A 27593-nucleotide genomic window follows, 5' to 3' on the forward strand; every position below is an offset into this window, starting at 1 on the left:
AGACCTGAAAACAAACAAATGAAATCTCAAAAAAATCAAACTTACCTCCCATGTTATTACCAAATTATCAGGTTCTGAGCCTATCCCTTGTACATTAGAAGGATTTTCATCAGGGTCTAAAAATAAAATATTTACACATGAACAAGAATGACTGCTGTTTGCATTCCAAGCAAATTCAATGCCATTCATTGTACAAATCAATCATTGGTAGAGTGGAAATAGGTATTTACTTGCAGATTTTGTCAGGTACTGCTCAGATGGTTCACTCGGCTGACTTCTGCCAATCTCATTGACAGCTACCACGCGGAATGAGTAGTTGATGTACGGAGACAACTTCAACTGTACTGTTGTCTGAGTTCCAGGAACTTCCGTCTGGTAATGCCATACCCCTGGTTCATGCAGCCCATCTTCATATTCAATCACAAAGTCTGTAAATAGAAATGCAATCCAACTTTATGTCAAAACTTGCAACACCTTCCTAGATCAGCGCAGGCATTTCCGAATGAGCTAATCAGAAGAGAATGATCCAATCAATGTTTATAAAAATCATGGAAACTGAAATATAAGTACATAAACCAGAACAAAAATCTATAATATGGATCTCAGAAGTACTGCTGTGGTAGAAATATAATAGAAACACTCTTACTTTTATTATTTGGTATTCTCACTAATGCAGCTACCTGTCAGGTAACGTGTTATTACAACAGCGCTCTCTCAGGTACTGCATTTTAATGTAAGAGGAACCCTTGAACTGTCACAGGAAGAAAGTGGGATGAGATTGGAATTTTGATGTAAAAGTAATATTAGGCTGAAAAATATACCGGTCTTAGTTGTATAAGGCTGACAGTATGTAGTACCTGTACAATATTAAAACTCTCTGAGTATTCCACTTTCCCCAGTGAGATTGCCTTAGTGAAGAACTATTTAAAATTAAGAACCAGTACTTAAGGAAGTTTTTGAGAGCACTTTTCAGTATATTTAAATTAAGTCAAGGAATATATGTTCAGAAGCTAAATTTCTTGAGAGTTCTCTGTGTGAACATCTTTTTTTTCAGCTGTGAAACAGCCAAAAAAGCATCCTGCTCTCAGAATTGTTAGGATACGGTAAATAAATGGGAGAAGAACGTGTAGTCTAAGTATATTCCATGGAACCTTAAGTTTAGATACACAAAATTTACATGAGCTTCAAATGTTTGTGTTTTGCAACAAAAATTTTGCTATATCTCATATATAGGTGAGGACAAGAAGACAGAATATGTCTCAGAAGACATCCTGTTTGCACTACTAAAGAAGTTCTGAGATGCATCTAGAAATTGCCTTTAGAAGAATACTTAGAGTAACACATAGAAATAATCCACAACAGTTTAAGGAGATAAGATGTTCAAGAAATAAACTAGATAGGTAGAACTAAACATAGCCTTCTGGACTTAAGGCTTGCAGATTTCATCATGACCTGAGTAATAAGAAAGAAGAACTTGCCCCAAATTATTGCCTGAGTTATAGCTGGTGGTGTGTGCTCAGAGATAAAGGTTTTGGGAAGGAACGTTTTCTAGACCCAACTATTTTTTGAGAAGGTGAGAATATTACATGCTAAAAAAAAAAAAAAACCACAAAAAAGCCACCATCAAAATTTTCACTGCTGCTATTTGCTTATCTAGTAACTAGCCCCCTGCCTGCAACTCTAGTAGAACAATTTATAGGAGACTTCAAGGAAAATAATTCTGTTTGAGCTTTCAGAGAGATTCTAGCATGTCAATCGTATTACTTCTGTAAAGGGATCTCCCATAATGAAGTGCTATCCTTGAGTCTTATCTGCACCTTGAAGTGATAGCAGCAGCAGTAATAATAGGCTTACTTATGAAGCAAATGCCTTATTTTGCAGGCTCTCAGAGGACCACATAGCAATATAAATAGTATCTTAATTAAAACCAGCTTTATTTAGTCAGAAGAATTCAATTTCCAGTATCAGAGTGCATGCAGTGTCTCGCTTCTAAAAATCTCAGATATGAGTCAACAACACCTAGTGTCCTCTCTTTTGAAACTATGTTCTCATTCCTACAGAAAGGCAAGACTTGAGTCTTCTGATCTGGAAAAAATTAGAATACTGATATGAGAGTATATGATTAAGCCATAACTTAAATGCAATTCAACTATTTACATTAAACTTCTCTATTATATTTTTAAATGTCTAATACTAGTTGATACGCATTAGACAAGTCTGAAAGTATAGAACTTCACCAAAAATCTTCAATGTGTTCTGAAATTTGTGCAATTTTACTTTCACAAACTTCCTTTACAGATGCCTGATCCTTATGGTTTGTGTTCAGTGTTGATACTGACCAGCATCAGGCCCTGGAGAGCAACTCTTGATAAGCCAGCCTAACTCATTCATTCCAAATATAATGTGTACACTGGTCTGAGTAACTTGTGGCAGTTACTAATTAAAAATACACTGCATAAGTAACTAATTACATTAAGCTGCTCATAATGAAGGCATTGCTACAACAAATCTTTCTGATCCTAATTTTTTCTTTTTTTAAAACAAACAGTAACTTTCTTCTTCCTTCCTCCTAAATTCCCTCTCTGTCCTCTCTGCTCACTATAAGCAAAAGTATCTTTCATCATGTTCTACTGGGAAGAATAATAGCATTTAAGATCCATTTCCTGTCTCAAAAGTTTATCGATGTTTACTTTCTCTGTCTTACAGACATGCTTCATTCCTTCAACTGTCTAGACTAGAAGAAAACTAGAAAAACTATATGCTTTATATTTTCATGAAGAATAAGCTTCTGTATCGGTAGTGATGGATAATTCCTAAAGATATTGGTGCTGATGCTATTTCAAATTCATGGAAATTACAAAAGAGTTAATGCAAGATGAAAGTAGCTCTCTCCTTCAGAAGCATGCAACTAATGAACAAGTCTACAAATTCATGAGACTGGACCTTGTCAGGTAGATAGATTTCATATCAGTATCAACTTCTGTGTTAACTAGCACAGGTTTTGGGATCAAAACCTCTTCAAGGCAGTAAGTAAGTCTTTGTGCTTGGCTGTACAGTAGAGGACATTCAGTGAATTTTCAGTAATGTAAATAAGTGGCAATGGTAGCAAATGAATTTACCATTCTTCCATGCTGTACACAAGATTTATCTCAGAATTGTTTGGAATCTGAGAACAGTTAACATAACGCTGTCAACCTAATGCAGTAGATACAAACAAACGCACTTGTAATGGGGCTGTTATTTTCATCTCCTGGTATCCATGAGAGTTCAACACTTCTTTCCAGCTGACCTGTCAATTCCAAGTCAAATGGTGGATTTGGCCGAGCTGTAAATCAAATGATCACAAAGTAAATAATCACACCAGAACATCTTTGAAAAAATCCTTTCATTCCAACCAAAAGGATTCCACAAATACATCAGGGTGGATCCACTCACTTATGTCAGCATGACTTAATGACCATTAGCATGCAATTGTTACAGAGATAAAATGGAGAACTGATGGATTTATAAACCTCTATACATTAACAAGAGTATATCTTTGATTTTATCTACATCTGATGGTACTGTGGGATAAGAATGTAATGCGTTGCAAAGAAATAGTTTAGTTTTATTTATCTTTAAATGATTACGGGTGGTTATCTATTGTCACTAGAATTACTTAATGAAACACGGAAAATAAGGAAGCATTCGCATCAAAGAAACTTCTAAAATCACTACAAATATTTTGCATGTCAATTCAAAACAAGTATAGTTCAAATAGAAACTAACTGCAAGTTATTAAGTAATATATTTTGTGCTGTACTTTTAAAAAATCCTAAAATACCATGCAAGCTGTTAATATACATCTTCATAATGCATAAAGATGTAATTATCCATTCTGAATTGCTGAAAATAATTTATTATCTGTTTTGTTACATAAAAATTAAGACTTTCATGAGTAGGTTTGTTTAAGAATACATACACATTTTCACTGAATGTGATAGGACTTACATAAATGTGCCTAAGTCACTCATACTTAAGTATTTTACGTACATTATACTGCATTTTAAAATCCAAATTCAGAAAAATTGCTAACAACAAATTAAAGGTTGTACACTGTCAAATTTAAGATTGTACCTGACTGACAGAATTTTATGGGAATTCCAGCCCTAATTTTAAAATCCTTATTAGCAATTTCATCAATCATAAACCAAGCTGTTCAATACGGTCCTATCCGTTTTATGAGTGAAGTAAAATGTAGACAAACTATGAAATAAATAAAGTACACCAGGTCCAAAAAGTGGTCATTAAAGCAATGTCAAAACATTCCATAAGTTGGTTGGTGCAAGATCTTTGATAGTGAATTAGCTTTCAATGAACAGGTGGTTTTACCTTTTATATCTTTAATTATGTAACTAATTTGCCTTATAGTGTTGTCTATGAGGAAAACATTATCACACTGTAACCAACCTTTAATTAAAAATAATTTCTCTCTGAAAATTATTTATTCCCTAAAATACAAAGCAGCCTGCAGTGTAAAATTCCAAAGGCCAGTATTCCACTAATGAAGCAGTTGGTAAAATGAAATGAAACCACACACACAAAAACAGGAAAAGGGAAAAAAAGAAAAGATATCGCACTTTGCAATAGGGAAATGAGAAATATATCTGGCAGATGATGTAGAAAGAGAACTTCATATTAGTTTACCGTAAATGATAGCTGGAGTTGGGGGAGCAGCTGAAAAGAACATTAATATAAAGGATTTAATCAGTTAGTAGCCAAAGAAACAGAATATTGTAGGTAATTAAAGACTATAATTATTAGAGACAACGAAAAGTTAACTTATTTAGAGTAAATGGTTGATTTTGAATAACACATTGATAATTTTTCAATGAAAAGTTATTAAAGTGTTCTTGAATATTTTATCCATTTTTTAATAAGTATAGATCAAGACAATAAATAAAGTAAGCAATCTCATAAAAACTTTTAAATAAGTACAAAACATTTGTTGTATGTCATTCATAGATAGGCACCAGATTACAACACAAGCATACTTGACTTCGAATCTCAGCTTGAACTCAGTTAAGAATCATTCAGGACATTTACTTAAAACTTTCTTACAAACTGGGAGAAGGTGCAAAGTAACATATTTTACAACAATCTGCAATCACAGAAACTTAACAGAGAGAACTAATTTAAAAAAGAAAATCACTGAAAAGTCATACAACCAAGCACACTCAGTCTTTTTGAAACATAATTTAGCTGCGAAAGAGATTCCTGAGATAACGTTTACATTCACTCTGCAATACGTGATCTACTGTGTTAGCTCAGATGTGATCCAAATAAAAACCTATAAAGCATGAAACTGAATGTGTCCTGTAGCTACTGGGCCCTTTTGTAAGCAGCTGATTCAAAGGCGAAATTTAGGGTAAGAATATATTTCAAAAATGAAACACATTTACAAATAGGTGACATTTCCTTTGTCCTGTCCTAGAAACCAAAACTATGTTTGTGCTTTTCATTTTAAATCTAATGCTGTTTTCATACTTAACAGTAATTAAACACAGTTCTGCTATCATAAAGTTTGAGAGTATTCTTACCAACAACAGTAAGCACAGCACTTGCTGAAACACTGTCCAGAGTAGTATTAACTATGCAAGTGTATGTTCCATCATCTTTATCAGTTACATTCATAATGGTCAAGTTGTCTTTACCAACTAGAAACCTGCAAATACAATAGATTCAGCCACTGATTTTTCAATAACTGGTACTGTTATAAGAAACTTGAATAAGACATTATCGAATCCTATATACTTATGTATTTCAGCAAATATCTAGAGAGCAATATAAGCTATGGCACTATGTCAGTCTTTCCTACATTGCTCTTGAACATCTTGCCACAGTAACTGTCTATCCTAATGTGCTTTTATTTCCAAATAAACTCAAACAACCTTTAATAACCTGTGATCTAGAGCAAAACAGTTTTCCATTATCCCTTTGGCTTCCTATGCCGATTATTTTCTCCTTGCATATGATATACATGGTCAATGTGCACAATTAAAAATGTTTATATCTCATTTTATTTTGAATTCTCTCTTAATATTTTCACCACTTTAGGTAAGTCCTTTAGTCATCAAATATGAGATAGTGATGATATTTATCAGTCTAATTTGGAAAATGTCAATCGGTCAGTATGTTCTGTTCCAAGATCAGGAAAAGAAGCAGACAAAAGAAACTAAAAAGTTAAAAATAAAGGAAAATTATTTTGTACATACCTTTCATCATCTGGCAGCTCATCATTGTCCTTCAACCATATAACTGTTGGTAATAAGGTAGAGTCATATTTTATTATACACTCAAATGAAACTTGGCCATATCTCTGGATCACTTTGTATTCTGGCTGTTTTATTATCATTGTCGGATCTGAAATTTAAAATGACTATTAGATATTTAGAAAGTCAGAAATTCTACACTATCCTGTGATGAAAGAGTGATTAATTTCTTACCTTTAACTTCCAATCGCACCTCATTTTGTATCTTTCCTAATTCATTCCTTGCTACACATGTGTATGTACCAGTGCTATCCTTCTGAGCCACTGGAATTTCCAGGGTTCCATTATCATGGAAAACGTATTCATTTCCACGCAAGATGCTACCTTTCACTCCCTTAAACCTTTATATAAAAAGTAGTATCATTATCCAACATCACACTTAAATTCTGTAGTATTTTACTATCACAAAATGCAAACTTGGGACTGCCACATTAGAAAATACAGACAAAATCATATGAAATTTAAACTTGACTCTGTAGGGATAACTTAACTGTTGTTACATTAATTACAAGAAATATTGTATTAACTTATTGTAATCAGCATATATTTAAAAATACACTATTTTAAAATTGTAAATAGAGTAAAAATAGTTTTAAAGCTTCAAATGTTTGTTTCTATATAACTGGCTCTTTTTACATAACTTAAGCACAACGACTGTAGCTTACCATTCGATTTCAGGCTTAGGTGAACCAAAAAAAGCACAGTCTAGCAATGCAGGGCTATCTGCAATGACTTGATACAGTTTATTAGCAGGAGTTAGAATTCTTGGTGGCTCAGCTGAAAAGACAAAGATATGTGGATACAGATACAAAGACGCAAATACAAAACACTAAGACATCAAGCATGGTCTAAAGAATTCTATGTTAACAGTCTTCTCTGAAGTGATTTCTGATCTCAGTCTAGGTCCAAAGATGTTCTAATGCCAGTAGCCCAAGGAAACATTAATGTAGGAGAATTATCTTGTGAAAAACAAATGCTTCTTTCCTGTTTACATGTTGTAGGGATGGGCACCAAAGGCAATGATTTCACTTTTCAAAATTTAAATCAGAATATACTTCAAGAAGAGAAACTCCTGGGAACAGACTGAACTATATAATTCTGAAAAAGCCTGCAGGCAGAAAGAAGCTAAGATGTATTTTTGGTGAAACACCTACGTTTTTTAAAGGAACCATGAAACCAAAGTGAGTTCTTTCATTTAGAAGACAGCGTCTCAATCAAATCTGCCAGTTCCTGCAGGAGAGTCTTTGGAGGCCATTCTGCCTAGGATTTTGCTACCAACTTTGTTAAATTTAGCAATATCTTGTAACTAGAAACACATTCTTGGGAGATCTTCAAGACAAATGCATAATCATGTCTCCTTGCAATACCAAATTAGAGATCATCTATTTAACTGATCCAAAACACTCCCAATCAATGAAAGTGTCCTGAAACATACTAACTTAAGGAATATTAATTCCTGCCTCATTAGTTATGCTTCTGTTTGCTTGATTTACCTAAACAAACAGAAAAAAGAGATAATATTTCTTACAAGTTTTCCCCGCCTTTCACAACTATCCTTCTTACTTAGGAATAAGGAAAGTGAAACTCACAAATATCCTACAAAAAACCCAGGTATGTATACCCTCGTCTTTTATACAGCTCAGGAAATGTGTCCATTCCCACTGAGGAACTCAAGCAAGGCTTGAGCATGCAACCCATGCAGCAGCAAAAGACAACTGAAAAGCATAAAATCTGTTTCTTACCCAAAACATTCACAAATGCGTTTGCCAGCAAGTATCCATATTCATTAGAAGCATTGCACTGATAGACAGCACTTGACCTTTCTTGCACATGTGAAAAAATAATGGTATCCCCATCTACCTTTCTGCTAGGATCTTCTGGAGCAACTGTTGGTGCAAAGAAAAAAAAAGTTGTTTTCCCTAAACTGCTGTTGGATGGTATGTTTCATACTTCTGAGAAAGACAAGCAATGTGAAAGACCAACATGCCTTTTCTTCTCTTATCATGGGTGACTCTTCACTGGTTAAAATGTGAATTTCAATATGATTAAGGAAGTTCTTCCAATTCTACACATATTTAACTCAGGATGGTAGAGTTACCATTTTTTGAGGGTTTTTCATACTAATTTGTTTTTCAAAGAGGTGTATTACAGAGGAAAATTAGTGATATGATAAAATTCAGGCAAATAAAAACAATATCTAGAAAAAATAAGGAAATATTTCTGAGTGTCAAAAGAAAATTATGTCAGAATGGCATTGGAACTTTACAATCCTCTATAACTTAAAAGGTTTCAGCTTTTCAAACCAGTTATTATATCATATAGTATAATCAGTTATTATACCATAAATAATTATAAGTAAAATAATAAAAAATATAAATAATTATTCAAATATATAAATAGCCTTACTCAGTTTAAAACTATCTCAGAGTAAAAACATAAGTAATTCACACAAAATCAAGTCTTCACAAGAGCAGTGATAGTAATTCAGTAGGTGGCACTCTTTTCCTTTTATAAAAATTATACATCATTTCCTCAACCTTTCTTCAGTAGCCTGAGCTGTTAAACAGCTCTTGCAATGCAGAAAAACTGAGAATATAATTTAAAATTAAATTCTGAGATATTACTGAAGAATAACAGTCGGTTATGATACAGCTGGAGGGAGTCAGAGAGGTACAACAGAGGAAAAACAGCTTGTAACACTGCACTACATAAAAATGCACAAACTATAGTTTAACATTTTAAGTAAATATTTAATCAAGACACATCAATGTATTATTAATATTGAAATTTAATTGTGAAATTATTTATATATAAATATTAAAAATAAATGCACATATGCACAAATAAATGCATCATAGTTTGGTTGCACCATCAAAATTGATACCCATACATATTACTGGAACTTGAGAAAATACGTATATTTGTGGAGGACGTTTTCATATGAAATAATTTCTAATTTCTTTGGATTCATAGAAAAGATCAAATAACTAAATGAACATCATTTTTCTTAAGTGGCAAAACCTTTTGATTCAGGCAATATCTCAGTGCTAATCTGTGAAGAAAAAGGAGAAATTTCTCCTACATTTTCTCAAATCTACTGATGTATCTGCTACTGAATTCTCTAAGAGAGATGAATGAAAGGTGACAGATGAAGCTGACCACAGTTCTGTGCTCCTGCTTAAGGGTATTTCCATCTTGGGTGGACTCTAAGGCCATTTTGCATGTAAAGTGCATCAATTTCCAAACAGATACCTCAAGAACAGTTTTCGACTCCATTTTTAACTCTTATCTTCCATCACTCTGAGTTCAAATCAATATCGAAAATTCAAAAAGTAAAAGTGCTACTGAAATTTTATTGATGTCTCTGGGCTTCTGAATTGCTGGCACTTATTTTTCTCCTCTTTTGCTTTACTTCCTATTGTGTTCCATGTTCCCCCTTGCTTCCTATTCTGTGTAAATGCCATTTTCATTAAAAGATTCATGGGCTGAAAATAGATGGAGCATATGAGTAGCCCAGCAGGCAGGCCAGTCAGCTGTGAGAAGTGTCTGTTTCTGCATACAAATCATTATTAAATGGAAAATATGCACAACCGCCCTCCCAGGAGGCAGGAGATCAGCCCACAGCCGTTCCAATCACCACTGCTTCCTGCACTGGGCTCTGGGCTTCCCTCCACTCCTGCCCTCTGAATCCTGCAGCATTTTCTGCACACAAAGTGTTAATGGGTGTGCAGGCTGCCCCCCTCACACACACTCCCATACATAATACCTTACAGGCTCCTAGTAGGGGCTCTTCAGAGAGATGGAAGCCATTAGTTCAATTTAGGGAAAAAAAGATATCCCTCTACAGCTATTTGAAGGAAAGGAGGTTGGTGTCTGTTCTCAGAAAAGGGCTTCGAGCTGTGGGTCTCAAGAGGAAAAAAAAACAAACAACTGAGGAAAGTGTCAGGTTAGTCAGTGCTTCCTTCTGACTGGTCTAGCCACGTGCATGCTGAAGGGCACCAATTTTAGAAAGCTCTCTGTTGAGGCTGGCATCTGTTCAACAGTCTGTCTTCTGACATCCCTCATCCTCCCACGCAACGCCCACAGAACCTACACATCTTTGCCCACGTACTAGGCTGTGTCTTGCAGGGCCAGGCCCTGAAAGTTAGATACTGTATCATTCAGCTGCTTTAATGATCTTAAGCACACACTGCTGCACTCACACATACGGAATGGTTGAGGCTGGAGGGGACCTCTGGAGGTTCAAATCTGGTCCAAGTCCCTGCTCAAGCAGGGCCACCTAGAGCCAGTTGCCCTGTACTGTGTCCAGACAGGGGAAGGATCACTTTCCTCGATCTGCTCACAATACTTTTGTCTAATGCAGCCCAGGATAACATTAGGCTCTTTGCCACAAGGGCACGTCCGGCTCATAGTCAACCTGGTGTCCACCAGGACGCCCAAGTCCTTCTCTGCTAAGCTACTTTCCAGTTGGGTGGCCCCCAGCATGTACTGGTGCATGAGACTGTTTCTCCCCAGGTGCAGGACTTTGCACTTCTCCTTGTTGAACTTCACAAGGTTCCCATCAGCCCATTTCTTCAGCCTGTCAAGATCCCTCTGGATGGCAGCATGACCCTCTGGTGTATCAGCCACTCCTCCCAGTTTTGTGTCATCAGCACACCTGCTGAGGGTAAAACTCCGCTCAATCATCCAGATCATTAATGAAGACATTAAACAGGACTGACCACTGGGGTACACTGCTAGTTACTGGCCTCCAACTGGACTTTGTGCCACTGATCACCACCCTCTGGGCCTGGCCATTCAGCCATTTTTCTGTCCACCTCACTGCCTGCTTATCCAGCCTGTACTTCAACAGCTTGTCTATGAGGATCATACAGGAGACAGTGTCAAAGGTCTCACTGAGGTCCAGGTAGACAATATCCACTGCTCTTCCATTCACCTACCAGGCCAGACACTTCATCATAGAAACGTATCAAGTTGGTGAAGCCATGCTGACTACTCCTGATGGTTTTCTTGTCCTTAATATGCCTGGAAATGGTTTCCAGAATTAGCTGCTCCATCACCTTCCCAGGGATCAAGGTGAGGTTGACCAGCTTGTAGTTCCCTGGTTTCTCCTTCTGGCTTTTCTTGAAGGTAGAAGTAACATTTTCTTTCCTCCAGTATTCAGGCATTTCTTCCAGTTACTATATTCAAAGATTACTGAGAGTGGCCTTGCAATTACATCTGCCAGCTCCCCCAGCACTTGTGGGTGCATCCCATTAGAGCCCACAGACTTACGTATGCCCAGTTTGCTTAAATATTCTCTGACCTGATCTTCTTGCAGCATGGATATATCTTGCTCCAGCCTTTCCCATGGTCTCTGAGGCCAGGATTCCCGAAGGCTGGTCTTGCTAGTAAAGACAGGCAAAGAAGGCATCCAGTACTTCAGCTTTTTCCATGTCCTTATTTTTTTACTTAAAATGAGTTTGTACAACCAGGATAATGAATGAGGATTTACTATAAGAGTTTTGCTGCTGTAACAGACAGTTCAACATGTGCCTGTAACAGACAGATGAACTTGTTCCCTGTAACAGCCAACATTTAGTCCCAGTAACATCGATTCTCAGCTTATGAATGGGGTTATATCTTTTCTGGATAAAGACCTGGTTGCCTGGTTTCACCTAGTTTTGCCATCACTTTGTATAATAAGACAGCTTCTCAACTCTGTAGCTACATACAGCATATTCCTTTACAGAGAAGGTATAGCCTCCATTAGACAATTTTGTCATAATCAGCACCCTATGTATCTTCTGTTCATCTGAATGTGTATTGTCATCTGTTTCATAAACTTCAGACAGCCCAAGCAATTACTTTTGTTAGTATGTTTAAATAACCACTATGGCATCATTATAATTTTTTTTCTTGGGAAAAAAGGCAGATCAAAACGTGTTCTCTGAATAGAAGCAGGAACTCGAACAAGTTGCCCAGAGAGGTGGTGGAGGCCTCATCCGTGGAGATATTCAAGGTCAGGCTTGATGGGGCTGAGCAACCTGACCTAGTAACATTGTCCCTGATTACTGCAGGGGGATTGGATCAGATGATCTTTAAAGGTCCCTTCCAACCCAATGCATTCTATGAGTCTATGAACAACTGTCAACTGATAATGCAGTACATAATATAATATTATCAGCCCAAATAAATTATACAAACTTCAGCCTCATCTGTAAGAAAGATACATATTTTGGGCAGAAAATTATTAAGACATTAAATTTGCCTAAACAACTTTAAATTTAAGCCCTGTGTAAAACTGAAAAACAAAAATCCATTGCTTGGAGTTGTGGGTTTTTTTAACTTTATTCTGAGGGTGGCCAGACCCTGAAACAGGATGCCCAAGGAGGTTATGGAGTCTCTGTCCTTAGAGATTATTCAAAATGTGTCTGGACACAGTCCTGATCAACCAGATGCAGTCAACACCCTGCTTGAAGCAGGCAGGTTGGACTAGATAATCCTTCCACCCTCAAATATGCCGTGATACTATGGCTTTAGGTTTACCTAACAAGCAATGTAGACTGAAAATAATTCACTGGGAATGAGGCATATACCTTAGATTGTGATTCTGCTGTTTGCTGTTGTTTAGAAAATCTAACAATGTGAAATTCATTGTTCCTGAAATCTGTCCTTAAGTTTATGTACACATAATAATGAATGTAAATGGGAGCATGAGATCGTACTGGCTCTTAAGCCATGATTTTCAACAACTCTAACTTCACGGACAGTTTTGAAGACCCTGATATTGCGTAAAAATATGAAGAATGCCAAGACAGAAGGTTAGGTGCTTTTTTTCTGGTATGACTATAGAAACATATGCTCCTTATATAGTGATGTTCATGTATACTTTTCAAGTTCTGACAGGATCACAGGATCACTTGTATTATAGTACCTTTTGCTAGAAGTATCCTATCATTCTGCTTGACCTGCTTCTTTCTCACATTCATGAGTAATTTATGAATATAGTAACTGTTTTCAAAACCAGTGAAGTCTTTCTGTGGTTAAAACTAACTGCAATTGAATGACTGAAATGGGATTTTTGAAGAATTACTTGTATAGTTTTGGACATTTGTTTTCAGATAGATTTGCTAAGACAAGAGCAGAACATGACAGAATGAGGCCTTAACATTATCAATGAACTAGCCAAGAAAACTGGAACATCCAGAGTGTAGTCATCAAGGTGGCTTGATAAAAATACAAGTTGCTTATGGAGGGAGCTCCTGGTTTTCTGTAGATTATACAAATGAGCATCCTCTGGCTATAGCTGACTTTCCTTGTAATATTTGAGAACCCAAATCAAGGGGCTATAACACAAAATCTGTTCTCTCATATGTCTGATCATATTGCCTAAACACCAGATTATATATGTAGAGAATGTTATGTGACTAGAATCCTTTTTTTTTTTTTTTTGCAGGGCAGGGCTGGGCGGCTGGAAACTATGCTTTTAGAGTTGAATACAAAATTGGTAGTGAAATAGCAGAGGTGGACAGTATAGTGCATCAGACACTTGAGGACCTCTATGGTCAAACCAAGACTGAACCTAAGCAAGAGAAACAAGAAACATAGGTAATACAGTTTTGCGTTACTCTACCCCTTACAGTGAACTGACAAAGATTTGATTCTCGAAGAGATGGGACACGGAAGAAGATGCCCTTTCCCTTTTCTTACTAGTCTCACTTGTTGCTCAGCAAATTGTACTCCTGTGATCACTGAACCTTTGTTTCCAAGTTTCTGATAGTACTATTACCTCGAAAGGGACAGCAGGATGTTACCTGCACTAGCCATGACTGCCTTTTGACCATATTGTGCAGAATAAAAAAAACTTGATTGGGGAAGGTTTTCATATCTGCTGCAGCTCCTAGGCCAGATGCACAGTTCCAACACAATGACAGCCAAAGCAGTGGATAAACGCCTGCCCTGACACTTCTTCCCTCTCTAACATTGAACTCCTCGGGGCATCCGAATCCAGATGGTTTCTCCCATGGTTGTGTTGAACAGCCTGTGTGTGTACCTACAGAAAGCACGATGGATGACGAATCTCTGAGCCAAGGATTATCAAGGCCTTTCATGAAGGAAATCTAAGGGCTAATGTCTCCCCCTTAAATCCAATGTGATTACTAACGAAGGCTAACTAAAACTTAAGATTTAATGTGAAATGTGATATAAACAAGCAAAGAGCATGCTGAAAGAAGATAAACAGCACCTTTCAGTGCACTACTTTGTATGAATCTAAGTGTGTGTATTTAATATTTAATAGCTCATCATGGACTATAAATCACTGAACCAATAAATTAGTCTTTTGTCCACTACTTGCAATGCCTTTCTGAAGTCCAATTATGAAAGTGCTTCCCCTTCCCAATTAATCTGGGTTGTTACTTTCTTAAAAGTTGAGATACTTTATGCATGATTTCCCTTCTGTAAAACCATGCTGAATATCTAAGCAGTAAAACACAGCGGATTATGCAGCAGTATGAACAATGTAGATCTTGAGTGTTAATTGAAGCACAAGGCAAGGCATAGTCATGGCCTCAACTTTCAATTGCTACTTGCCAAAGCAATTCTAATTGACCTCAGCGGGACCGTGCATGTGAGTTCAAATTTCTCCTGTGAGTAAACATTAGGAGGTTAGGTCCTTATCACTCCAGCATGTTTGAAGCAGCTTTTTGTCAGACATGCTGGAGCTCTTCTTTAAAGCCTAAATGTTGAAGAAAATTAATTAAAGTATTTCAAAGATACCTAAAAACTTCCTTTAAAAATAGCTTTTTACTCTGATAAATATAATCTGGAACAAAAGTTACACCACTGTGGTTTTTTTATCATAGGTGCTTAAGACACAGTTCATTTTTTCTTTGTTCTTCCCTTTTCCCTTTTGCTATTTAAGCCCCATCCATTGACTGAGATACGGACGAGTGGTTCTTTCCCCCTTCCTCGTCTGACTCTATTATGGAAAAACAAAACTGGAAGAATTAAGCATCTCCCAGTTCTGCTTTCCAATAGAAAATTAAAGTATTGCAAACAGATTACTGGGCCACAGGAGGCACATTGTGAGATATATGATGACAGCAGGGCTTTGAAATTCAAATGTAGTTCTTTTTCTTTGAAATCCTGCCATGGGTGTAGCTCTCTCAGCACTGCCCTGAAGCTGAAACAGCTGCTTTAGTTTCCTTTTACAGTGATTTACTAATCATCCAATTGGAAGAAGAGGGACTCAATTCTGTAATTTACTAACAAGTGAACAAAAAGGCACACTGTACTTGGTAGTTTCCAGACCAGCTTTTGACAACTCAAGAATAACAAAAATCACAAGAAACTTAAAAACTGCACTTTCTGTGATTATGATGCTTCTCTTTTTTAGATGCCCTGAGAGATTCAGTGTACTGGAGCATGCAATCAACTTGCACTTAAATACTTAAGGTGGAAAGAACTTTAGCTCTTCTCAGCAGCGTAAGTGACCTTTAACATAATGCTGAGCTACCCAGTTATTTATTTCCTGTGTTCTTTTTTTCTTCTCCTACTGAGGTTGAGTGGGTAATTTAATTAAAGTCTCTTAATTTTTACTGAGTTCCCTTCAATAAGAGTCTGTGCACTGATTCCTGAAGGCCAGCCAACCAATACATGCTGCCCTCATATTTGGGAAATTCAGTGGCATCTTGCAGCTGCTTCTGAAAACTCTGTTTCTTAATGTTTTTCTGCCATTCTGCAAGAATGCAGAACACATCACTGCTTTTCTGAAAAATGCACTCATCTGTCATTTGAACAGCACATCCTACAGCTTTGACAAGGAACCATTGTGAGGCAAAGCCGAATCTCACACTCATAAGAAAAAGATTTTACTAGTCAGGAGGCCTGAAGAATTAAACTATCAGGACAGTAGGATAAAAAGTTCCTCAGCGCAAACCTAAAATAGTTAATGGTAACTATATAGAAAATGGTGAGGAAAATGAGACCACTCAGATCCCAGAAAGAAAGGAGCAGGATAGGTACCAAACTTTGATTATAAGGCATGCATTATAATATATTTACGTACAATATATACAATACAGAATTACACTGATATTTTCCTGTTTTCCTGTAATACCATTGTTTGATGAGGTGGTTAATGTCAGCTTACATAAATTATTTAACCAATGAAAACTTCTTATTTTAAATCTCGGGTTAGAGATCTCAACTTACACTAATTAGGACTCCTGAAGCAGGTGTTTTGCTGAATATTTTTACGTTTCAATACCCTTGCTCTTCCCCCCAAAGTTGCATATTTTTCCTTCTGGTTCAGTTTGCATCCCAAATATTTTGAATGTATCTAATGAGAGTTCTCTTTACCTGTTGCTATTTCCTGGATTCTCACTGCAGAGAACCCTCCTCTTTGTCCCAAACTCTGTGATATACTTATACATCTCCTGAAACTCCTGAAAGTTACACTCTCATACTTTCAATAGGTCAGCACATACCAGTATTTTAGAGCACATTATCTCTCATGAGCCAACAGAGTAGATTGTCTGCTTTAATAATACAGTTTTGGGAAAGAGGCATGATAGAAGTAGAAGAACCAAGTGTGATTTTACCATACAGGCAAAGCTAACTGACAAAACACTGCAGTGTCCTCCAGCAAGTTCTTCCCAAGTAAAGTTCTTTTATATATAGCAGCGATCTTGTGTCTGTCATACAGCGTTTCCAGTCATAACACTGCAATAATTAAGTGACTCAACCACCAATTCAGGGTTGCTTTTCTTACCCATGCACAAAGAAACAGCTGTTTCACTGCCTTAGGGGTTCCTTTTCTTTGACACCTACTTGGCACAAGCTGTTTGCCAGGCACTTGCTGACGCATTCAGTCAGTTCTGCTGCTGCTGCTTTTTAGTGCTGAAGCCTGGAAACCCTAAATATTCTAAGCTGCAAATTCAGCAAAAGTGCTCTGTCCATCCACAGAGGTGAGTACTTGCCTTTTTTTGTCACCTTTACAATTCCTAGACAAAATCAGTGCCACAGTGGGGTGGCAAAGGAGAGATCTAGCTAATGCAATGTCATGGCAACACAATAGTAAAAATTACACCCCAGTAGTATCCTTGTCAAAGGGACATGGTGCAGCTTTGTTACTATGGCCCCATCTTCATAATGACACCACCAGCAGAACACGAGATGGGACAATGAGGAGTACAGTCACAAGTTTTAGAGCTCTCAAGCACATTAGAGGCACAATTTGCTGTTCCACTTTCATGAACCAGAGTATTTTTATCACCTCATTTATAATTTAGTATTATCTGTCAGGCAAAACCACCTCAAATACATGCTCTTCATTTATATTCAAAAAACACCCTGATATTCCTCATATTCTCTTACTCATCCTCCCATAAGGTAATTAAGAATCTTACTTGCTATGGGAACACCATTTGCTAACCAGCTTATATCAGGCTTTGGGTTGCCATTAGCTCTGCAGATCAATGTCCCATCTTCTCCAGGAGATAAGACCAGGTTTCTGGGTGCTGTTATCCAGTATGGGGCAGCTGGTGTCAGAAACAGAAACACAGCAATCGTTTTCCAAAATCATGTACAGAAAATCGTAAGGCACAGTCATGGTAGCCAGAAGATAATTCAAACAAGGTATGAATAGATTTACACTTACACTGTTAATTTTATATCTATATATGTGATACTTAATGATTAACTGGTAGATTATACTTGGCTAAACTGAGCTACTGGCTACCCACTGCATTAAAAAAGAGGGCAGCTATTTACTTCAAAATTCTGAGACAAGCAACAAGAAGTTCTTTGTCTTATTTAGGACTGTGTGCTTTCAATCTAATTTGCCTTTCCTAAACAAAGAAAAATTTATCTGAGTATGGCATCTGCAGTGACTAGAGTGGTCTTTTGATTCATTTCAGAGATATCCATGCTCACAGCAGTTAGGCTGTTAGAAATGGAATTAGGTTAGAACTGAATTTAGGTTCAATTACATAAAAAGATTTCATGTCAAGGGTGAAATTCAGAAATGGCAAAATTCTCAGTCTCACTGAATTCAATGGGTGATTGCAGTGGGGCTACATGTTTACCTCAGGCAGCTGAATACATACAAACATCAAAACGGACTGAACACTGTCCTTACCGAAAGATATTAATCTATGTCTCTGTCTCTTTTACAATAAATAACCACAGACAGCATATGTTATCACATCTCGAAATTAAATTTCAGATTTTGTATTGATGGACAGATGCAAACACAAAATGAAAATTCTGCTCTTGAAAAGGAGGTTGAATGAGACCATAAAATCATGCTGGTCTACAATAAAATACATGGCTATTTAGCATGCAATAATTTAGCATGCATTATTTTGATGACTGATTAGCTGTCATTCCAGTTGTCATTTTTTTTCCACAGTATTCAAAACATACTTACAATTCCTATTTGGACAAACACAGAAAACCAGAAATTACAATTAAGAGAGAAAAAGGAAGAAGAATATAAGACCACAAGACAAAAAGTAAATTGGAGAAGAGAAAGAATCTGCACTATATGAATGGAGAGCAGTAAAGATGGAGAAAAGAAGGTGATGAAGAAGACAGATGAAGACACAAAAACAAGAGAAAAAAGCCATCTAATGACAGCTAATCAAAGGATCTAAAATAAATGTAGCACTGGTACCAGCTAATAATTGTTTTACGACTGTTACATTATAGTCTCAATTTAATCTGCTGTTGTACAAAATAACATATTTTAAAAAGACAGAGAGATTAGAGATAGTAAAGTCCTTCTAGCTGTAGAATTCAGTTGGTTTAATAATGATTTCACCAGGGGTTGATTTTTTTTACTATTATAATTCTTCCTTTCAGCTGTATTTTATCTTAGAAAGCTTACTGCAGTCTTGCACTCTGGACACTGACAATATTACATATTAAGGATTATTTTAGTTACTACCTTTCACAGTTACTGAAATGACATGGTGAGCAGAACCTAGTGTATTTCTTGCTATACATTTGTAGTTTCCAGAGTCCGCTTCAGAAACATCTATAATCTTGAGAGTTTTCTTGAAGTTTTCAAAAAAGGTTCTGTTGGCTGGCAGCTCCCCGCCCTCCTTAATCCAGCGGATTACTGGTGTGGGTCTGGAGAAGGAGAAGCACAGATCAAATTTAGAGACTAGAGAAAAGAAAGGTAAGAGTTCAATACATTAACTTTTGAACATATATTTTACAAATAATTATTTTAAGAGCCTTTACCCAAATTTTGAGGCATGCCCAGCAAATGTGCAAAATATGCCAGCATTTGTTTCTAGGAAATGACAAGCCTCACTAACACTGTCATTGGCCATCTGCTCATAAGCTTGATAACTATGGAATACATTTGTCTGCTGATTAATCTAAAAACCTGATGGTTAAGAAATGAATACAAGTGTATTTCAAATCTTACTGCACTTATATTATTAAACTGATGCACAGGGTGCTTTAAAAAGGTAGTTTCTAGATATGCACAAGTTTATAATTGTCCTTCATTCACGCAATATCCTAGTGCTTCACGAATGTCACAAAATTTACAGCAGAGCTGTCAGGAGACAGAAATATTTCCTATGAGAAATCAAGGAAAAAAAAGTCAGTGCTGAGTCAAACATCACTTGTCACTGCATCATGTCTAAATCTTGGCTATGCTCCTTGTTCTCCACTGAAGCTGAAAGTTGTCCAAACACATGGAGATACACTTTTAATATTACAAGAAATTGCAAGGTCTTGCTTACTGAGTAGAATGTCCTCTCTCAAACAGTAATGATTCAAGGCAAATATTCCTCTCGCGTAACAGGGACATCTAGTCGACTTTCAGTTATAGTATCAGTGATTCGGAATAGTCATTTTAAAGCAAATCTTGCCCTTTGTGGACAACTATGTAAGCTTCCCCCATTGAGTTATTTTTTTTAAGTACATGACAGCTAAAGACACAAAGTCATATAATGCATAATATTCAATGTTTTCTCCTGTTTTTATCAAGCCATTTTACTGTAGTTTGGATCACTGAATACTTTTATTGCAGGGTTATCAAATAACATGTAACTATACTGCAAATGAAGATGACTTGAGCTGATGCCACTCCCACTCATAGATGTGATTTTGCTACTGGTGCTGATGCAAAGACACCTGAGTAGACCACAGCTGCGACAGAAACACTGCACTGATGCTCGCATCAAGCTGCGTCAAGCTGTGCTTAAGCATGCCCTGTGGAGCTTATGCTAGTGAATACATCTGCACGATGCTGTGCTGCATCATTTGCAATTATTGGCTTTCCTCACAGCTACCTCAGAGTGCTCTGTATTATATGCTTTCATGCACAGTAAATATGTTTATAGTTCCTGAAACAGACAGATTTTCCACTTCTGCACTAACCGATCTATTCTCAGATTCCTTCCTGAGAATGAAATTGGTTTCAGATCAATCTTGCGAAGTTAATGAAGTTAAATTGCTCTTGAGTAATTTTCTACTTGCACCATAAGCAGCAGAAGTAAACTTTCATTGCATCGAAGAAACAAGTACCAATTAAATTCAATTACAATGAGAAATTAGATGTAAGGAGCTGAAGGTATGTTATAACAAATCTCACCTAGCTCATCTACTACGTAATTATTAGCATATGTGAGCAGGTTTATCAGATTAGACCAGCAGATTCTTATCTGTTTTCATATAATCTGAGAGCCTGATTGTAAATTTAGGAAAAAAACAGACACTTGATTCCTAAGGGCAATTCTGCAGATGTCTGTTCAAGGTTGCGTTATTGCGTTTCTTGCTCGTGTCCTTTAAAAAAAAACATGGAACAACCTGAATCTTGTGTGTAAGATTTAGAGATACGAGAAGGCAGAGGCCATAATATTTATGTTCATAGTCCATTTTAAAATCTGCTGATGCCCAAGTAAATGGTGGACTTCCTTAAAAGAGCTCCTTCCATTTTACGTTTCTGCTTCTTTGATATACCTAAGCTTATATTGTGGTAACATTCTAAGCATCTCTGAAATGCTTCCCTCTGTTTCTGTATTTTTATTTAGAAAAATGCTGTCTAGAAAGTAACTCACAAGCCTGCTGCAATGCACTCCAACAAAAGCACATTTCCTCTGAGTTCCACTTTGGTACTTGTGCTACCTGTTGGTGTTAGAAGAACTGGCTGCCTCTCTGTAACTGGCTTCACTGGAACAAGAAAAAAATAAAATAATTAATGTCTACATTTTAATACTGATCAAATGCATACATTCTCACATTGTGGACAGAGATTTTGCTCCACATTGGCCATTTAATTAAAAATCGTCGTGTTACACAATTACACAGCTCAACAAATTAGGTTTTTGACAGGTGACATATCTCAATCTGTTAAGCACTATAATTTTGAAAACATACATGAAAAATGTTAATATTAAGGACAAAAGCAATTGATTGTTTTTTCACATAGGCAACTATGCAGCCTGATGGATGGATGTTGAGCCTTAATCCTAAGCAGGCCCTATTCACTTCCATGAAACTATTACAGGGAGTAATAGTCACTGATGTGAGTCATAGTGCAAGACTAAGAGTTACCAAAAATTTCTGGGTTTCCAAGAAAACACAAAGAAAGCTAAGATATTGTATTCAAAAGTATAAACCAAGGGGATAATAGGTACACTCCACTTTGCAATATGCTTTGTTCAATATTTTCTAGACAACGTAAGGCATCTTTTCAGAAGCTAAGCCTTGTATTCTCCTCTTACTGTATATTTAACTTTAATTCAAGCTGTTCCCCAGTCTGGTAATAAAGAACCATTGATTAACCCACAAAAAATAACCACAGTAAACAGACAGCTATAAATATAAGACCCATTTCTGACTTTATACTCTGTTGGCTCTTGAAGTATTACGGTATTTCATGTGCCTTCACATAAGTCAGAATAAGACTGCTTTCTGTAAATACTCTAATTCTCTTTTATAGCAATTTTAAAATATAGGATTATATTGCTCTAAAGTGCAGAAGCAATCTAACCACTACAGTAAATTATTGTATTTTTTAAAAACGGGAGCAGAGATAAATAATAAACTCTTGTTTGTTAGGGTACAGGATTTACTGACAGATTAACATAAATAAACTACTTATTTTTAATACAGTGTGTACTATGAATTCCTTAAAAACTAGTACAGAAACGACTTCAAAGTTAGGACAAAAGGGGGATCTAGAGTGAAAAGCGCAGCTGATAACAGTCAGAGGCAATAGCTAATCTGCCCAGCTTTGACACTGCTAAGGACCGTGGACTCATTCTGTAAGACTAAGAAAATTCAGAATTACCTCTGGTATTTCTGAGATTTGAGCCAACCAAATGGTGTTTTCCTCACTAATTGCAGCTAATGTATCATTCTGTGCTCAGATACATTTTTCGTGTTTGTTCCTGAATGACATCTTATTCTTATGCAGAGAATGCTCTGTACCCCTGTTTTATTTTAGATTCCCATAAATTACGGTTTAATATGTACAAAGCATCATTTGACAGGGAAAAAGACAAAAACAGAAGAAATATAATGTATTTTCTATCTATCTCACACAAAAGCCAGTGTAGAGTCTAGAACCTCAAGTGTTACGGTATCAGTGTTGCTCCAAAGTCAGCCTCGCTAAACACACACATACCTGTTCAGGAGGATTTAATTTATAATATACAAAAGACCATTCAACATAGATTAACGTAAAGACCAGCTTAAACACCAGACAAACAAAACTAATCTTTCTCCTACGAAGTTATTTACGCAGGTAATATTAAAGTGTTTAGATTTTACACATATGAAATAAGTTAAAAATGAATGGTACTTATATTAAAGGTGAAGTGCATCTGTTAAATGCTTAATTGTTGTTATTTATAATGCAACACATGATACTGAATAGTCCTAGTGATAATGAACATATCAATACTACCAGGTAAATTGGAGGAAATAGATAAAAGTATAAATATTAAAAATATTAAATAAAATATAAAAAAATAGAAAATAGAAAAATATTAAAAAGCAACACGGTATAGAAGCAATCACACAGAAAAAAAATTAAATCTGCTCCAGTGTGAAAGGACTCATTTTTATTGGATATTAGGAATTTTTTTTTCACTGAAAGGGTTGTCAAACAGTGGAACAGGCTGCCCACGGAAGCAGTGGGGTCACCATCCCTGGAGATATATAACAGATGAGTAGGTGTGGCACTCTGGGACACGGTTTAGTGGTGGAGCTGGCAGTGCTAGGTTAATGGTTGGACCCAATGACCTTAAAGGTCTTTTCCAACCAAAGCGATTCTATGATTCTATTACAAGAGTTTGCATTTTTTATAAGTCATATGTTACAATAACATTGAAACATTAAATATTTGAAAGGACCACACTGTGCAGTCCCTTCCTAAAGCATGTATTATCACCAGCACTAATGGATACCTTTATTAGAAACTGAAAAGGGAACAAAAGGTTAAGTAGCCATGGAGGTGAAGTTAGTTAACTAAATGCTACTGTGAAACAGGGAGTATCAGTGGGGACCAGTGTAACTCACCACCATAAATATCAGTGTCACTCAAATTAGCAGCTATAGTGTCATTCAATGAATCCACTGAAATAAACAGAATATCATGAAGAATGCATACACGAGGGATAAATCAAAGTACTGGGAATCAAAAGGTGATGACATGGCCTCAGTGAGTTAATCAAATGATTGATTAATTTGTTTCAATAGTTACAATAATCATAATAAATTTATATTCTTGGACATGAAAACTATTTGAAAATTACTATTTATCACACTGTATTTTTTCAGTATTTCAAATACTACAAAACATCTTTTCAAAAGACAAAGCCTGATTAAAAAAAAAATGACAGCTTTTAAAATTAATTATAAGTCAGGAAAACTGGATATTACATTTTAAGTTTACAGTAATGTAATTTCTTACTCAGAATTAAAATGACAAAATTCCCTAGCATAACACAACTTAAGCAAATAACTTGAGAATTCTGGATAAATACTATGTAAGTATGTAATTAAGTAATGCAATACCTACTTGAAAAGACTTTTACAGAAATGGGTTGTTTCTGCTGTATAGTTTGCGTATGATTAAATCTTGCATAGCAGATATAGTCCTCCCGGGTGTCTTCTGGTTGTACATTTGAAAAATAAAGGTCTCCGTTTAGACCTTGGGAAACTCTTTCACTTTGAGGCAGCCTTTGGAAAGCTAAGGGAAAACAAGAACAAGTTGGTCTCTGTTATAATACACATTACATTGTTATGATCTGCAGACTCCACATTTGTTCCATTTAAGCTGTTTGTAAATCTGTCAATATGAAGAACTTTCAAAGTTTCCTCTAGAGCTCCCCAGTGTGTTAGTTTACAACTTACATCAAGATCTCCAGCTGCTTTTGGCTTCATGCTTTTGGGCTGCATGTCTGCTTGTTTCTTCATTTCTACAGAAATGGAAATTCTTTGAATTTTAACTTAGATGGAAACTTCACTATCTGTGGTCTTGGTAAGCAATGATGAACTATGTAGACAAACTGCAAAAACTAAACTCATTCTGCACAGAAAACAAACTCACCATTATCCATCCAAAATATTATAGGTGGTGGTAAGCCAACAGGAGGTCTGCAGTGTAGTACTAGTGAATCTCCTTCTCGAACGTGGTTTGGTTCTAGTTTTTCTTTTGTCCACAAAGGGGATCCTACAGAAAGTAATTTTAACATTCACAAACTATGGACTGACAAAATTACCAGAATTTAAGAAAGAAACGTAGGTAACATTCCAGTAAAACAGAAGAACTACATGCATCTGCATGTTATGTCCTCCCATGTTTACTAAAGATTTAATTTTTGTTCTTTTCTATGTGTTCTTTAAAAAAAATTGTACAGCAATGATATGCTGAAAGTATAATCAACTGATTCATTTTTTTTGGCTACTCACTAAAGGTTCTATAATAGTATTTTGGGAAGTTTTAACTATGATAATGCAAAAAAAAGTGATGCACTAAACAGTATTATACAGTTTTATTTAAACACGTGAGAACAGCACATTTTAAGCTGACAAGCTTGATAAACTAATCTGACATAAAAATCACATAAAAAGCTGTAAAACAGTCTATTTTTTGGGTTTATCTTCTTTTTAGACCAAATCTGTTCTGTATTAAAGCTATCATAAAAACTACGGAATACATGCATCAGAAAGAAAATAAAAATTGTTCTCATCACTGATGTGCATTAAGGATTTAAACATTTTATTCTAATTGCAGTGTCATACACGCAACCAAATTTTAAACATGGTAGGTCATTCAAATGTACCAAAGAAAGGAGGAAAGCATTTTGATTATTATATTTTCTAAGGAATACTGGAGAGAACATGCAGTACATTATTAAATCTGAGTATCAAACTATGCAATATCTTCTAACATGATCACTTTGATGATTAAATTTTTAAGACAGCAAAAAAAAGCAACATATTCACATTTTATGAAAATTAAGAACTTCACTTACTAGAAGGCCTGATAACAATATTGTTGGAAATGGCTGCTCCTCGTTCATTCCTTGCTGTACATTGGTATACTCCTTCATATGCTTCTGCCTTCCCACCATTCATAATATTTACGACAAGGGTCCCTGAATTTGGTTTCATTGTTACTAGTGCATCTTTATCTATATCAAAATGAGTTCCATTGCGTGTCCAGGAGAAGCTAAAATAATAAGAACAAAAAGTTTCTTCTTCAGTTGCCTTTTGTAGATTGTACAGAGAGAAAGAGCAGAAAAGTAGTTTTCAGTAATACATGGTATTTTTACTTCTGCAGATAAGTAAGATCATTCCTGAACTAAATTAACTAATAAAGTAATAGACCGCTCTTTAATACAAGAACTCTGGCAATACTTTAAGATAAAAGGCTTGGCTGAAGTTGTTAACAGGAGCCATTTCAAAGTCAACATTCTTTAAAAAATTACATTAAAAGATTCTGAAGTTAATCGTATGTGGAAAAGAACTGATTTTCTTTCTACTAAAGATTATACAGTAACATCTGCGAGAACTGATATTGCTAAAGCTGCATTAGCATTTCCATTATAAAATGAAAGCATTTATAAACCTGCCTTTAAAAACTTGCTCTGGGCTGAAATGTGTCATCTCAGGTCCCAGAAGGAGACCATTTCTTTTAATTGGTTCAGCCATTTTAAAGTTAGCAAGTGAATTAAAGGCTGTATGGTGAGTTTGATTTCTTTTCACTACTGTAATGCAAATATTCATGATTATTTAAATTAAATTTTGCAGTCTGATAGTCTTGTAAAACTGGTAAATTTATACTGGTGTTACTCAAAGCAAGAGATGTTCTGAAAAGTAGTCACTAAAAATGAAGATTATTAGAACTCATTAAAAGCAGTAAAAAAGCAGAGATTCACAGCCTGCGACTTATACTACTGTGAACATAAATTTCTTTGTTGATGTCCAAAAGTACAGTTACAGGCAATGAATCTCACTCCATCTATATATCTATATCTATCTGAGTACTCACAGGTTCAAATGTTGTGAACAGCAGTTTTCCTACTTATTACATTTCAGCTTCATAATCTTAAACACACGTATTATAAATACTTCCTGTTTAGAATGCTTCCTAGAAGTATAAACATATACAGTACCAGAGGAGTTCAGATTTTAAGTGACTCAAACTGTGCGCTGACCTTCTGCAGTAGGAGGGCAAGACTGAACACAGAATTTGCACTTTGGGGTGGGGGAGAGCAGAAGAACTGGGCCTGCCCAGCAGCACTGCACCACACTGCAGTGTTTTTGGGAATACGGAATAGCCAATGTTGGACCTGTTTTCTAGAACCTTGTGGGTGAAGCTGCAGAACATGGGGTTCCTGCAATCCTACAAATAACACTGAAGGATACAGGGAACTGTAATGTCACTTTAAATGAGAGGTGACATATGTGGTACAAAAGCCTGAATTGGAGATACATGAAAGTCAGAATCTTTGCTGCTCAAGATATAGGTAGCAGCACAGCCATAAACCTTCACGTCATTTGCTCTCACTGATAAAACAAGTTCATCTTCAACTTCATGGCTTTTAAGCTGCCTAAGTTCCCCTATGCCTTTGCAGGCCATCAAGACTGATGGACAAGAGTGACTATTGAAATAACTTATTTGGATGTCCTACCTTTAAAAATAAGCAAAACTAAGCACAAGCTTATAAAACTAATTAGAAAATTCTGCACTTTAATCCTGTAACTTCTTCTGTAGCACAGGAACAAAGTGAGACTGGAATGTGGTCATGGATGGCTATG

General features: G+C 36.1%; 1 protein-coding gene across 1 annotated transcript in view; it reads right to left on the reverse strand.

Annotated features, from left to right (window-relative positions):
* Positions 1 to 26001, reverse strand: part of NRCAM (neuronal cell adhesion molecule) — a gene marked incomplete at its 5' end in the record, with an annotated part of 63183 nt that extends 37182 nt beyond the window's left edge. The window contains 15 exons of the mRNA XM_010189054.1: positions 46 to 116; positions 231 to 428; positions 3224 to 3325; positions 4687 to 4716; positions 5580 to 5704; positions 6255 to 6402; positions 6486 to 6652; positions 6977 to 7088; positions 8054 to 8197; positions 17705 to 17836; positions 19246 to 19430; positions 21377 to 21488; positions 24346 to 24516; positions 24877 to 24999; positions 25805 to 26001. Of these exons, the coding sequence (XP_010187356.1) occupies positions 46 to 116; positions 231 to 428; positions 3224 to 3325; positions 4687 to 4716; positions 5580 to 5704; positions 6255 to 6402; positions 6486 to 6652; positions 6977 to 7088; positions 8054 to 8197; positions 17705 to 17836; positions 19246 to 19430; positions 21377 to 21488; positions 24346 to 24516; positions 24877 to 24999; positions 25805 to 26001 (2017 nt within the window). The remainder of the gene's footprint in view (positions 1 to 45; positions 117 to 230; positions 429 to 3223; positions 3326 to 4686; positions 4717 to 5579; positions 5705 to 6254; positions 6403 to 6485; positions 6653 to 6976; positions 7089 to 8053; positions 8198 to 17704; positions 17837 to 19245; positions 19431 to 21376; positions 21489 to 24345; positions 24517 to 24876; positions 25000 to 25804) is intronic.
* Between the last annotated feature and the right edge of the window lie 1592 nt (positions 26002 to 27593).

The sequence above is a fragment of the Mesitornis unicolor genome, unplaced genomic scaffold (genome assembly GCF_000695765.1).
Source record: "Mesitornis unicolor isolate BGI_N332 unplaced genomic scaffold, ASM69576v1 scaffold1347, whole genome shotgun sequence".
Classification (NCBI taxonomy): domain Eukaryota; kingdom Metazoa; phylum Chordata; class Aves; order Mesitornithiformes; family Mesitornithidae; genus Mesitornis; species Mesitornis unicolor.